The sequence below is a fragment of the Loa loa genome (genome assembly GCF_000183805.2).
Source record: "Loa loa unplaced genomic scaffold supercont3.85, whole genome shotgun sequence".
In the NCBI taxonomy this organism is placed as follows: domain Eukaryota; kingdom Metazoa; phylum Nematoda; class Chromadorea; order Rhabditida; family Onchocercidae; genus Loa; species Loa loa.
In genome coordinates, this window is record NW_018108265.1 from 170075 (window position 1) to 182589 (window position 12515).

General features: G+C 36.2%; 1 protein-coding gene across 1 annotated transcript in view; it reads left to right on the plus strand.

Moving 5' to 3' along the window:
• Positions 1-9170, plus strand: part of LOAG_17510 (hypothetical protein) — a 10870-nt gene extending 1700 nt beyond the window's left edge. The window contains exons 5-23 of the mRNA XM_020450172.1: positions 363-552; positions 825-915; positions 1199-1436; positions 1567-1675; positions 1744-1897; positions 2052-2138; positions 2208-2302; positions 2561-2726; positions 3100-3332; positions 3682-3832; positions 4009-4137; positions 4548-4733; positions 4835-5201; positions 5303-5430; positions 5909-6090; positions 6341-6485; positions 6806-6976; positions 7291-7514; positions 7632-9170. Of these exons, the coding sequence (XP_020306196.1) occupies positions 363-552; positions 825-915; positions 1199-1436; positions 1567-1675; positions 1744-1897; positions 2052-2138; positions 2208-2302; positions 2561-2726; positions 3100-3332; positions 3682-3832; positions 4009-4137; positions 4548-4733; positions 4835-5201; positions 5303-5430; positions 5909-6090; positions 6341-6485; positions 6806-6976; positions 7291-7514; positions 7632-8127 (3542 nt within the window). The 3' untranslated portion in view covers positions 8128-9170. The remainder of the gene's footprint in view (positions 1-362; positions 553-824; positions 916-1198; positions 1437-1566; positions 1676-1743; positions 1898-2051; positions 2139-2207; positions 2303-2560; positions 2727-3099; positions 3333-3681; positions 3833-4008; positions 4138-4547; positions 4734-4834; positions 5202-5302; positions 5431-5908; positions 6091-6340; positions 6486-6805; positions 6977-7290; positions 7515-7631) is intronic.
• Positions 9171-12515: the final 3345 nt, after the last annotated feature.

Here is a 12515-nt window from a genome sequence, read left to right on the forward strand (position 1 = left end):
ATGGCTTCTCAGATGAGGTGATATTACTTATTTGATAATTTACTGTATTTGAATGTTTTATAGGGTTGTGTTGAATTCCTGTAATTTTTGGCGGTTTTAAGATTGTCGTACTTTAACATAGACCGAATATCCCGAAATAGAAGACGGAATGTATTCAGTTTTTATTCAGTTAATCCAGCACATTTTCAGGCCGATATAATCTATGAGGCTTATAGCTGTCAGTTTGAATATTTTAGTGGTAGTATCATCAGTAATGACAGGGAGAACTGTCATTACACGGTTTGATATCATACTAGTGTACATCCTGTACCTATTCGACCCATTCATCAATTTTTTCTGGACTAAATAATGTTTATTTTCAGATGATATTGCCCAGCTAAGTGGTAGCCCTATGACGACAGTGTATCTTCAACAGCAACATAATTTACATTTAGCGAGTGCACAGCAACCTGTTCTTTCCTTATCGCCGTCGCGTGCTCGGGAATTGGAGGAATCACGCGTTGTTCGATCTTCTCCAGCTGCTTTCACAAACTGTGGGAACACTGATTCACGGTATAATATTCTGCTCGAGATTGATAATTTGGAATATTCCTTTTATAATTTATATTAAGGTCCATTCATTTGAATCTTTCCTCGTTGCTTTTTTTCAGTAGTTGGTTTGCAGACTGGAGATATAATATAGTTTTCTTTTATTTTCGTTACATGAGATTCCAGCCTGGAAATGAACTGATTTTTAATTGATTAATTTGCAGTCCGGAGACGTTTTTTCCCTAGAGGTTGAAATAAAGTAATTTAATTTGTTTATTCATTTCACTTTTTTTAAGTCGATATTTGACATCTGGTCGAAGTGTTGTTAGTGTTGGAGATATACCGGTTCGAAACTCCATTCGTGTTAATCCAATTATAAGCAGTGCGGTACGTTTTATATAGTAGCTCTAATTTGTAGGCATATATTAAGCACTGAGGAACTCGCTGTTTTTTTGCATTCTCCTATTATATTTTGATATATCTCGGAAGTTACTTTTAACACAGGATTGTGTTTATTGCAAAAGACAGTTTTACATTCCTAGAGTAATTGTAAATCAACTGCTAGGGTTTGTAATTATGTGTCAGACAGAAGGTTGAAGAGGGAGCAAATTTTTAGTTCTCTTAAGAAATTTCTCTCTCTGTTTATTTTGTAAAATTTTATTCAGTTTAGGAATTCTTACGCGGTGCGAAGGTAGTAACGCGTATCTCTGATGAAAGAACGGATATCAAACCTGTCATGATGCCCGCACCAACTCTAAATATAGCATGTCCCGCCACCAATGCATCTGTTACTACACTGCATGATACATGTATTCCTGTTCCGGCAGGACAGCATGATGGCTCAGTTGGTACTTCATATCCTGGACCGAGCGCACGACCTACTATTTTGCGCAAAAATCGAGAATCAGGTAATTTATTGTTGCAACATAGAGAAGAGTTTAAGTATGTGATGATTTTTCTTTTTTATTTCCAATCGTTCTGTGAAATATTGATGTTATATTTTATAAGAAGCTTTCTTGAGAAGATCAGTTTTTCCAGGTTCTCTCTCTGCTGTGCGTCGCCTAATTGTTGCCGAAGCTCATCCTCAAACAGGCCCATATCAGGAAGTACTGACGGCTCCCTTAACTGCAGTGAAAGACAATTCGAGGTAAGTTCTTGTTTTGCCCAAATTTTCGATTATATGTATCATTCTACATATTCTATTTCATTTTTCAGTTTAATGTGTTTCAAGCGCACAAGTGCTACAGATACTCGCATGCTGAGCGGTGCACCATGCATGTCACCTAATACTCGCGGGATCGTTGCTCGGAAAACTCCTGCTATACTCATTGGCAACGTCGTGCAAAATACGAAGAACTTTTCAGATCAGGTTAGATAGATTAGATTTTTTTTTGTCGGATAAATGTTCGCTTATTGCAGTGGAGAAAATCAACCGCGAAATTCCATATCGGGGTAGAGATGTGTATTGAATCCATGAGCCATCACAGAAGATTTGTTTATTCGTAATTAGTATTGTATCTAAGGTTGCGGTTGCCGGAGCTGTGGAAGTGTCACCACGGAAAAGACTGAGAAAACAAAACTTCGAGTGCACAAATGCGGAAAAAATGAAGGTATGATTTATTTCTCTGGTTCCATACTTGAGTCGATTTCTGAATAAGGTTTTTTATGTAATATTTCAGTTGCTTATAAATACTGAACGAGTCGTTGGAGACTCCTTCGTTACTGTGAAAGATGAGCTTACTTGGAAATCTGCAGATCTTGACTGTGAATCACGGTATGTTTAATGTTTTAGTGATTCATGCCTTGCAACTGATAATAATTGCTTTTATAGTGTTGGTTAATTCTATTTTCTTCTTTTTTTTTTTTTGATCTGTGCACAGGGATTTTGCTTAGCGCTTCATATTTTCATCAGATTGCGTTTACCTGTACAGGTAATCCCAGGTCCAAGTTTGTGTTCGGAGACTGTGATTTTCTATATGTTGTTTCGCAGGTAATTCAGGATGAATCAGAAATTATAAAGAAAAGTTTTTAGAGAAGTGGAAGATCCAGTGCCTGAAAAAGTGCCCAAACGGCGCAGTCGAGTGCGCATAGATAATGGCGTAGGGACGGTGTCATTGCAGCAGTGCGTTTCATCGTCAGTTCCCCATCAGATTAATTCTGATAGTTATACAAAGGTGAAGAGGATGAAGAAAGCTGAAGTTTGCTCTTTTTATTGCTGCTAAAATATTTGCTATCATGTTGAACCTTTTCTATCCATGAGATATATTTGTATTAAAGCAATGCTGGCTTTTTGGTTCACTGGTTATAGTTGTATGAAGAAATTTTTAAGAACTGTAGCATATTTTCCTAGCCCACATGCTTCCCTTTAATTTAGAACTACTTTACGGAATACTGTTATAGTTTCATTACGTTCTTTGCCTCCTGAGATCCATTTCAGAATGCCTACTGCTTACTACTATATAATTTCTCAATGAGTTTTTCAAGTCTTCTCCCCTCTATACAGTTTAGGTCCTCTCCTCTCTTTTCTTAAATTTCATTTGCGATTTTTTGGAAGCAATTTGTGGACTTTAGATGGTCCTACGGAATAAATTATCTGCATCAGGAGTCCCAGCTGTTGTTGAGCTGGACTCCAGTTTGTGGCCGGTCCGTAATTTTGTTGATGAAAAGCGGACATCACTGCAGTATGGACAAATCGACCGTGCAGTTAGAGAAACGATGGAAACCGAACTCAATGAAAAGTGGATTGAAGAAGCAGAAGTCCAGAAAATCGAGGATGTCACTTATTTGATGTGTCATATATTCGGGTAATTTTTTACTCGTTTTGTGATTAGTTGTTTCAGAAGCTATTCCTTTCATGTTTTCAGATATTTTCTTCAAAGCAGATAATTCTGCTTATCTCTTTAGCATATTATAATAAAACTTGTCATAAAATGATTTTGGGAAAGGAACGGTTGAAGTTTATGCTGGGTTCATAAATGAGAACTGGGAATATTCGTGAAGTAGATCGACATGATTTTTACTATATTTTGGATTTTTCTCTTAATAATTTGCAGTACTGTTATCTTTTTATTTTAGTAAATATGATTTATCGAATGGTTCATTTGCTTTTATTGTTTGCTTTCATTTTTCTTCAAATGTGAAACTTGTTTATAGGGTAGAAATCGCTGTCCCAAGTAATCCTTGTCCAAACAGTCAACGGATTCTTCACAGATCACGTGATGTATCAGCGACACTCTGCTTTTTTGATGAGGACAAGATAAATGGAAATAACCCATCGACTGTTGTAGATGAAACCTTATCTCATGTTTGTCTTTTTAGAATTGGTTTGAATATAATTTTTTCCTGGCAAAGGAGAGGGAAAGATTCAGCACTATTTGTGATTCACTCTTGCTCTTTTTTGCACTGAACATGTCTCTCAGTCATTTTGCCTCTGATTCGTTGCTCAGATATCTGTAATATGGTGTTTATTGTATGTTATAGGTGGCAACAGTGATGACAAAGGAATCTGTTGGGTCGACTGTACCGAAAAATGTCATCACATTGGGAACCACATCAAATATTCGAAATGAAAATGGAGGAAAAATCCAGTGTCGTCAGTTTACTGAACAGGTGTAGTATTGTGTAAAACTTTTATTAAGACGCAGTACTTCGTTGCACATTCCATTGGTCAATATAATACTTTGTCGGTTATGTCCCGTAGATTTTTGCCTATTTTCGGTGCTGACAAGGAACTTCGTAGTACTCGAGCCACTTGAAAATTTTAAGCTTTCTATATTTTTGATGGTTTAAATTTGTTGTCATAGTAATCGGTGACCGTGAGACAGTCAGAAAAAGCGTTCTATGCATGTATTTGTGCTGAAGGAACTCTAGAATTTTATAAATTTTTCTATAAAGCAGGAAACTATGTTTTTGGTATCTTCAGGATCAATTGAATTGTTTGCCAATGAATTTCACAAGCACTGGGTTTGTAAAATTGTTTATGAGGGTGAAAATTCTTCTCTTAATATTTATTTTTATAGAAATGGAAAGTCCTTGCGCAAATGCTTCTCTGTTCTGGTTTAAAAGACCGTTGGCAACGTTTTGATCGCATCTCCGGTTGCGAGCGTGTAATGAAACGAATATATGTGAAACGTTGGATGTTACAGGAACATTTCCGCACTGCAAAGCAGTCGGTTTTAGCCGATGTTGAATTAAATTCAAATTTGGTTTGTGCTCAAGAATCTCTCTTATAATCATCCATTGTGTTAGTGCATTTAATGTCTAGTGCTGAGTTATGTCAAGTGTCCAGAGGTTGTATGGTTTACAGGTTGCTTCGTTGGACGATTATTCACTTATGGCAGCCAAAAAGCAGGCAGAAAAATTTCTTGAAAATTATCCGATTTGTCCACCTTCAACCTCCGATAATGTTTTTGAGAAGAATGTTGATAATGAGCCTGTATGCGTTTACAAATATCTGGAAGAAGCTTTAGAGGTTTATGCGCGTAGTGCAAGCAGTGGCGTAATAGGAATTGGTCTTATATCACCTCAGAGAGGCATACAAACAAGTGTTAGGTTATCTCGTGGCCTACAACCGTTCGGTTATGTGAGTCGACGTGATCCAGAAACCGAAATGTTACAGGCGGTTGCAGAAGTTCTCGCGGAAATCATTGAAGTTATCGTCAAAAATGATAAAGGTGATGAACTTTTTGTATTCAGTGCTTGAGCAATAACGAAAGATTCATTTTTTAGTGATTCTAAGTTGCTGACTTCGAGAGAATCATTCACTGTATTACAGAAGGACGAGAAGAGGGGATTGAACAACAGCATTTAGGAAGAAAAAGAAAAAAGAAAGATGACCATCTGTTCGAAATAAAAATTGCAGACCGATTTGGGATCTTTGAACTACCTCACACTGTACCTCAAGTATGGCATTTCATTCTCTTTAGAAAATCTGGATACGTGTGAGCATTTGGTTGAATTGTATTGCAGTTTTTATTGAAGACCTGTATGCATTGCATTCTCTGTGGTGTTTAATCCGTTGGATATTCCATACTTCTATATGGATACAGGGAAAAGGACTTCCTGCTTTTTTTTTCTTAGCCTACAGCATATTGAAATATCGACAGAATTTTGGTATTATTTCCTGAAATGTTCTTTGTCAAGTGTTGGTCAGTATCGCTGGTGATTTTTTAACTTTCTCTAAGGAGGAGAGTATTCATCATCTAAGGCACGAAGTTAGGTCTGAGAGATCTATGATTATTTCATTTTTTGATACCTTACTTTGGATTTTTCGGTATTAATTTTTTCTTTTTTTTTTTTTTGTCGACATCTTACCTTTCTAACTATGCTTCGTGTCAATAACAATTGTTACTGCAGATTATATCAATGGCGTGTGTTTCAGGCTTCGAATAGTGTTGTTGCCCTATATGATAATATAAGCCAGTACACTCTTAGTAGAAAAAGGAAGTCAGAAGCTCTAGATGCGGATGATGCTTTCTTTATGAATATAGAGAAAGAACTGAATCGTAAAAAGAAACGAGTTGGAGGAGATAAGAATCTTTCGCGGACGTTGCATTCCTTAAGGTCTATTACATACCTTGCTTTTATGGATGATGTTATGAAATCCATTTGTTTAGCAAATTTTTTCTTTCATTTTCGGTTTCTTTTGCTATGATTGATCGAGAAATGGTTAGAATTCCAATTATCATGTTTTCGTTTCTTACGATGGCTAAAAATGACTATCACTTCAACAGCAGTCGATAGTTAACTGTGAGGGAATGTTTGCTAGATTTTATTTCGGTACTCCTTTCTGTGTTTAAAATGAAAGTTTCAGTCAAGTGCGAGCAGTCCACCAAAGATTATCAGACATGCGAAAGGCAGAGTGTGATAATTTAAATGAAGCAACAAAACAGATGCTTAATCTTGTTAGATACAGTGACCCTACTTCTTATATCGAACTGATAAATGGTCACAAAGAAGTTAGTTTGTTTCTAATCAATTTACTTAGATCTGAAACTGTTTAGCCTTTGAGATGAAGACGTGATCGCTAATTGCGGCAGTTTTCTCCATAATTATCGTCATATCTAGAACTAAATGGCCCAGTGAACTTTATATTATCGTTAACAGTGGAGTAACTTTAGTGCGATTTAATTTTGTTCAGCAAGGAAGAATGCAGTTTTAAATTTTCTGAGCAATGCAATTTATTACCAGTTGTACATTACATGTTATTTCATTTTTCCATGGTTTATTTGATATACAACAGTACGGGCCCTAGTTTATTATAATACATCTTTTTAAGGATTGTCAACCATACGATAATGAAAGTGTTCGAGAAGAAAAATGGCAAAATCGACTTCTGTCATTTACTAAAGCAGTCCCTTCTAAAATTATTCCAATTTCAAGAAACTATGATGCAAATATAGCAATGAAATTTCATCCACCAATGAATTATACACTCAAATTGTTCCGGGTCTGCTTTTTTTTTCAAATGTTTGAAAATGGGAGTGTTAGTATAGTAAAATATATCCTCGATGAACATAGTGACTTCGAAGATTAAATCAAAGTTGATCAGTCTTCTTTATGGCTAAATCGAGTGCGATCTTTGAAAAGGACGTCTTTCTCATTCCTTGGTTTTTGGATTGATTTCAGTGTTGTGCAACCGTAATGGAGTTGTCAGCTATTGACTTTGTTGAGATCGATTTGCTCTGTCTAATATAACTAATTTTAACTTGTCGTTACTGACTTTCCATATCGTTCTTTCTTAAACTATATCGTGATTTTAAGGAAAAGTGTATTCGTCCGCCCAAACGTTTTCGATCCGGAATGAAGCGAACACGCAAAAGTCAGTCGCGTAGAGGTCGCGGTCGCCAACGCGGAAGTATTGCACATTCAAAGAAAAAGTCACCGACTCCTGAGCTGAAGCTGGAAGATCTTGAGCCACATTTTACAGCTGCAGAAATGGGCGCAATGTTTAAGAAAGAATTTGGAATGGATATGAAAACATTTAGGCAAGTTTAAATATACTTAGAGTTGGTTTTTTTTTTTTTGTTTTTCTTGTTTATTTGTTTTCAGTTTTACTCATCCTACAATTTTTCCATTTCTTAAATTTTACCTAAATAGTTTAGGTATGAACGTTGCTCACAACAAGAACTACATTCGACATGTTCTAATCAGGCGCAACCATTGCGTAGTAGAGAAGGGGAAGAATTCAGAACAACCGAAGTATCAGCTGGAAATCAATCTTGTACAGATTGTAGTCTGTTAAACGAGAATAAAATAGTGAGTGTCGAAAACGGAAGTGCGGTAATTAATGAAGTCACGGCAGTAATGTCCGGGTATCCAGAAATTGTTGAAAGTCTGAAAAGCGAAGGGCGGCATGGGAATGGAAATGACGGAAGTCATGTTGGTTTCTCGATGACAGTGCCTTACCTAGATCCTACCCATAATGATGAAATTAGTTTATTGGAACATGTGCAAACACGCGGGCGACACATACGTGAGCATTTCGCCACGCTGTTACATGCCTTGCGAATCAGCGAGCTGTTGACAGTGAAAGCGATCAAAATGTTCAGGGACTACACAACAGATCTGTTCGACCGAGAAAACAGAGGTGCGAGTTGAACTCAATTAATCATTCTATAAAGCTCAAACGAACTGTAATGTGTATTATTTTTCTTCTCTTCATATCAGTCCTTGCTGTTAAATCTGATTCATTATGTTTTGTGATTTCTAATTTTACAAATTTGAATGACACACTATTCAGTCAACCGATTTGCAGCATAAATTCTCATTGCTGATTTTTTCATAACAGGAATATTAGTCATAATAATTTTTATGAGAAACTTGCAATACATGATCTCGTTTTTTATGATGTTAATTGCAGCTTTGCATCGTGTTACTTGATGTTAAATGCATGTTGTATTCTCCATGATCATACATTTTCTATAATGGCACTTAACTAACGACAATTGTAATTTATGTCAGGGAGTTTTTGCTTGTCTCTGTATCATTTTCCTTTCGGAGATGCATCGCAAGATCTACCATTTACTGTCTTTGACTGTCATATACTTTTTTTTAAGAGTGTTTCTTCTTTCATGTATTCAGCTCGGATTTATTGAATTATGTTACCGTAAAATGTAAGGAGCCCTGTAAATTCTCTTCGCCTCTGATTGGGAATCGGTGTATCAGTGTTTTTCATTTTATTAAATGTACAGGAAATGTCTTATGGTTTTTGTGGTACAAGTGGACAGTACCTGATGCTATTAGCCTTCCTTGTTACCAACAGGCTGTTGTTCCGCTTGTTTCGGTTTCATGTTTACTGTCGAAAAACACTTCCAATCTGAAATGATCTGTAATTAGTAGTGGATAAGTTTTGTCATTCCCTTTCGTATTTGGAAAGTTTGGTACGAAATCGAACTCATTGCCATCTCTTATTTGCACTTTATTTTTTGGCTTATAGGCCTGCTAATTTGTCCTGTTGTTTTTTATTCACTTTCGTCATGTTCTATCTACTGTGGATTACTTTTTCGTGTTCAAGTCATTAACATTGTTGTCGCTTTTGTTTCACGTTTTTTCCTTGTGAAAATGCGCTCATTCTTTGTGATTTTACATTCACCGAAAATTTATTACTAATCAAAGAAATAAAAGTGAATTTCGAATGCAGATAAGGTGTTTAAAAAAGTGTCTCTTCCATATTCAAGTAGTAATCGTACAAACATTACTGTTGCACTTCGCACTTCTATGATTCCAGCTTCATTGGTTAAGTCGTCTTTCGATCATTACCGTTTGGTGGGAGCACTTTTGCTGTGAGAATTGGTCCCCATGGTCGAGCGTGGGTTATGATTTGTTGGCTGGAGTGGAAATCAATTAAATTAGTTGTGGCGATATGCTTCCTATTGAAGTTATGAAGGGCTGAAGAGTTGTCAAGGGAGCTTAAATCTAGGCAGAGTTGTAGCTGACATGAAATCTAACGCTGATGAAATGGGAGGTATTACGTATTCTCTTCATCATGCTAAACCGGAAAACACAAATAGCACTGGTCTCTGTGAGACAGTTTGAGAATTGTTTGCGTACAATTTATGGTGAAGTCTGATTGGACAGCGATGAAAATTCGAATGGTGGGAGTCACATTCGTGATCGTGATTTGATTGTGACAACCATAAGGATGTTGAGTTGTAGTTGCACGAAAAGCAGGGTTGATCTAAGCTAGTTCAAACTTAAGTGTTGGTCAGTCAAATTGTCTTTCACTCGTCATGTTTTGTCAGTCTACTGTCAGCATGTAATGCCTAGGTTTTAACTTATGGTCATTGCAGAATGTCAGAAAATTAAAAAAACCTTAAAGAAGCTTTTACTTTTTTAAATTCTATACTCCTCTTCTATGATCAGTAGATGAATAAACAAATGGATTTAGGCCCCAAGGTTTGAAAATGAATTTCTGAAAGATGGATTTCGATCGCGGTATAGGCGGTATTATAGGCATGCAAAATGATGTATGCGCTGCACTGACCAACTAGCAACTTCCACGAATCCTGTGTCTGAGTCATACGGTGAATCTCTGGTCAAGTAATGTTATAGCTTTTTCCATACAGAAGCAAATAGTAGTATTTCCAAGCTGCAATGGAAGTGCTGATGACAGGAAGAGTGACAGCTTTTTGACTAATAAATATAATTATAGGTTTAATTTTGTTGTATTTGGTCCATTATTTCACGTTAGTCGTTCTTGATGTAAACAATGTCGAAAATTTACGAGTTTTTGTTAATTACTACCTTTTTTGTCAAATGAAGTTTTGACAGAATTGTTATTGTGTGCAATTATTAAGCAATTTTGGGTATTTTCATAAAGATGTCAGCAGCTGGAATGGTAATAGCTTTTGCTGCGTTAATAGTATATTTGTGGCATTGTATATGACACTGTTCGATTTAGGTCGAAATCCTTATGATATTATTTCTCACCTAAATCATTTTAAATTAAAAGAAGTTGAAGAATGATGGAACATTTACCACCGAAGCAAACGTAATCACATAGTAATTGAATAAGTATAGTCTGGAACCGTTATCGTATACGATCTTTTTTAAATCTATGCATCTCGATTTCGCCATGCAGTCACATCGCTACTTGCACTAATTGAATAACTGGGTAATATTGGTTATTGTGAATGATCAAAAGATTAAGCCGTCGAAAAGTCAGTCATTCAATATCACTTAAAAATATGTGAACACAGTCGCTTTTACAGAACCGATCTGCACAATCAGCAGTCTGTAGGCGTCGCAGTTCGAAAGTGTTGTTAACTGTAGTGTACAGGCAGTAAGTGAGCTGGGACTTATTTCTTAAAGTGATGTAAAAATTATTTGCCAAAGCAGCCACTGCCAAATCAGTATGGGCAGTAACCTTTCCCCATAAGGATGAAATCAAATTCATATAAACTGCTCAGGTTACATCTATATAATCAGTCGGAATATTTCGAATGACAGCAGTTCCCACCACTTCATTGTTTATGTTGAATCATGAGGTCTTGCTGCTATAGAGGCGGCATTGTTATTGTATCTTTAACAGTCATTGTTGCTGTTCATATGGTTGGTGTACCGTTGGTGATCTATTAAAATAGGTTTTGAATGTTTTTGCTAGTTGTGGCTTTTAAATTTGTTAGACTTGAACTAGCTAGAAAGAAGAGCAAACGAATTAGTTAAAATTTTTGGGAGGGTTGACCTCGTTAACACAGTAGTTGATGGAATTCTGATCCAAAAGCGTTATTGTTAGTGCATTCCAAATCAGTAAATGCCTGGGAAATTTGACTGATGCAGTCATTTAAAATAAGTGCTCTCCTTGATCACTAGGAATTTTTATATGAGGAACCTTGGCGCATAAAACCAACCAGTAGCAACAAGCTTCGACTTAACTAGTAAACTAGATTTTCCCACTATGTGAGCTTTTTGAAAAGCAGCAAATACAATAAATAGCAAACTAGTGATAAGACTGATACTAGAACAAAGTTGGTAGCTAGGATCCGCAGACAAATAGAGCTCAACAGAAAAGCAAAGATGATAATTACCGATATATTCATACCATTATCGACCACTAATATGGTAACCTAATTCGTATTCCTTTTTTTCGACGAAACAAACCTGAGAAGGTGAATCTTATGCCGTGTTAACTGAAACACCTATTCTTTGCAATTATCATTACCCTCAACTACCTGTCTAACGAAAAAATTTCCATCGAAATGGAGTTTTCTACGACCCTTGTCTTCTCACTGTATTGCAAAATCAAAAACCCAATATCAAATACATTTAATACGGCGCAATCCTTTTAAAGATTTAGTGGTTTTGCCTCACCATCTGTCAATTTTTGAACAAACTGAAAAAACAGATTTCTGAAATCAAAATTCTTGTGGGAGAGAATCGATCGGATTCAATCACTTTTTCTGCGTAATCATATGTATTTCTAATTTCTGAATTATTGCTCAACTTACCTTTAAAATATCCTCTTCTAAACAGTTAATAAACTGTTAACTGAACCAACACACTTCTACCAACATAATCATTTGAATATGCTGCTAAAAGATTTTCCTCATGGAAATTTTTGTAGCAGAAAGGAGGTGTTGTAAAAGTTGAAACCAAGTCAAATTTGAGTTGTGGTTCTTTTTTTGTGGTGTGGTGCCAGGAGAAGGACTTGTCGCGAATTCCAATTTCGCGAGAGACCAAAGTATAAAAAATTATCTATCTATGCAATCATCACTCATATCTTAGATCTTTGTTTTAAATCAAATCTGTTGAAAAATTTGGAGCAAAATCACTCCCACTTTTTCCGTATATAAGCTGTATTGAGTGTTGTCCAGGGAGCTTTTGATGACCAGTTTCTTCATTACGCTCAAGCAGTTTGGTTGATTCCTTTTCCTTTCCTTTCATCATTATTAGCTGTATCGTATCGTTTTTGTGACCCTTACCATTTACAAGTAAAGAATTAAACTCTCCCCCTTTGTCTACAACGTTACGACACATACACACACACA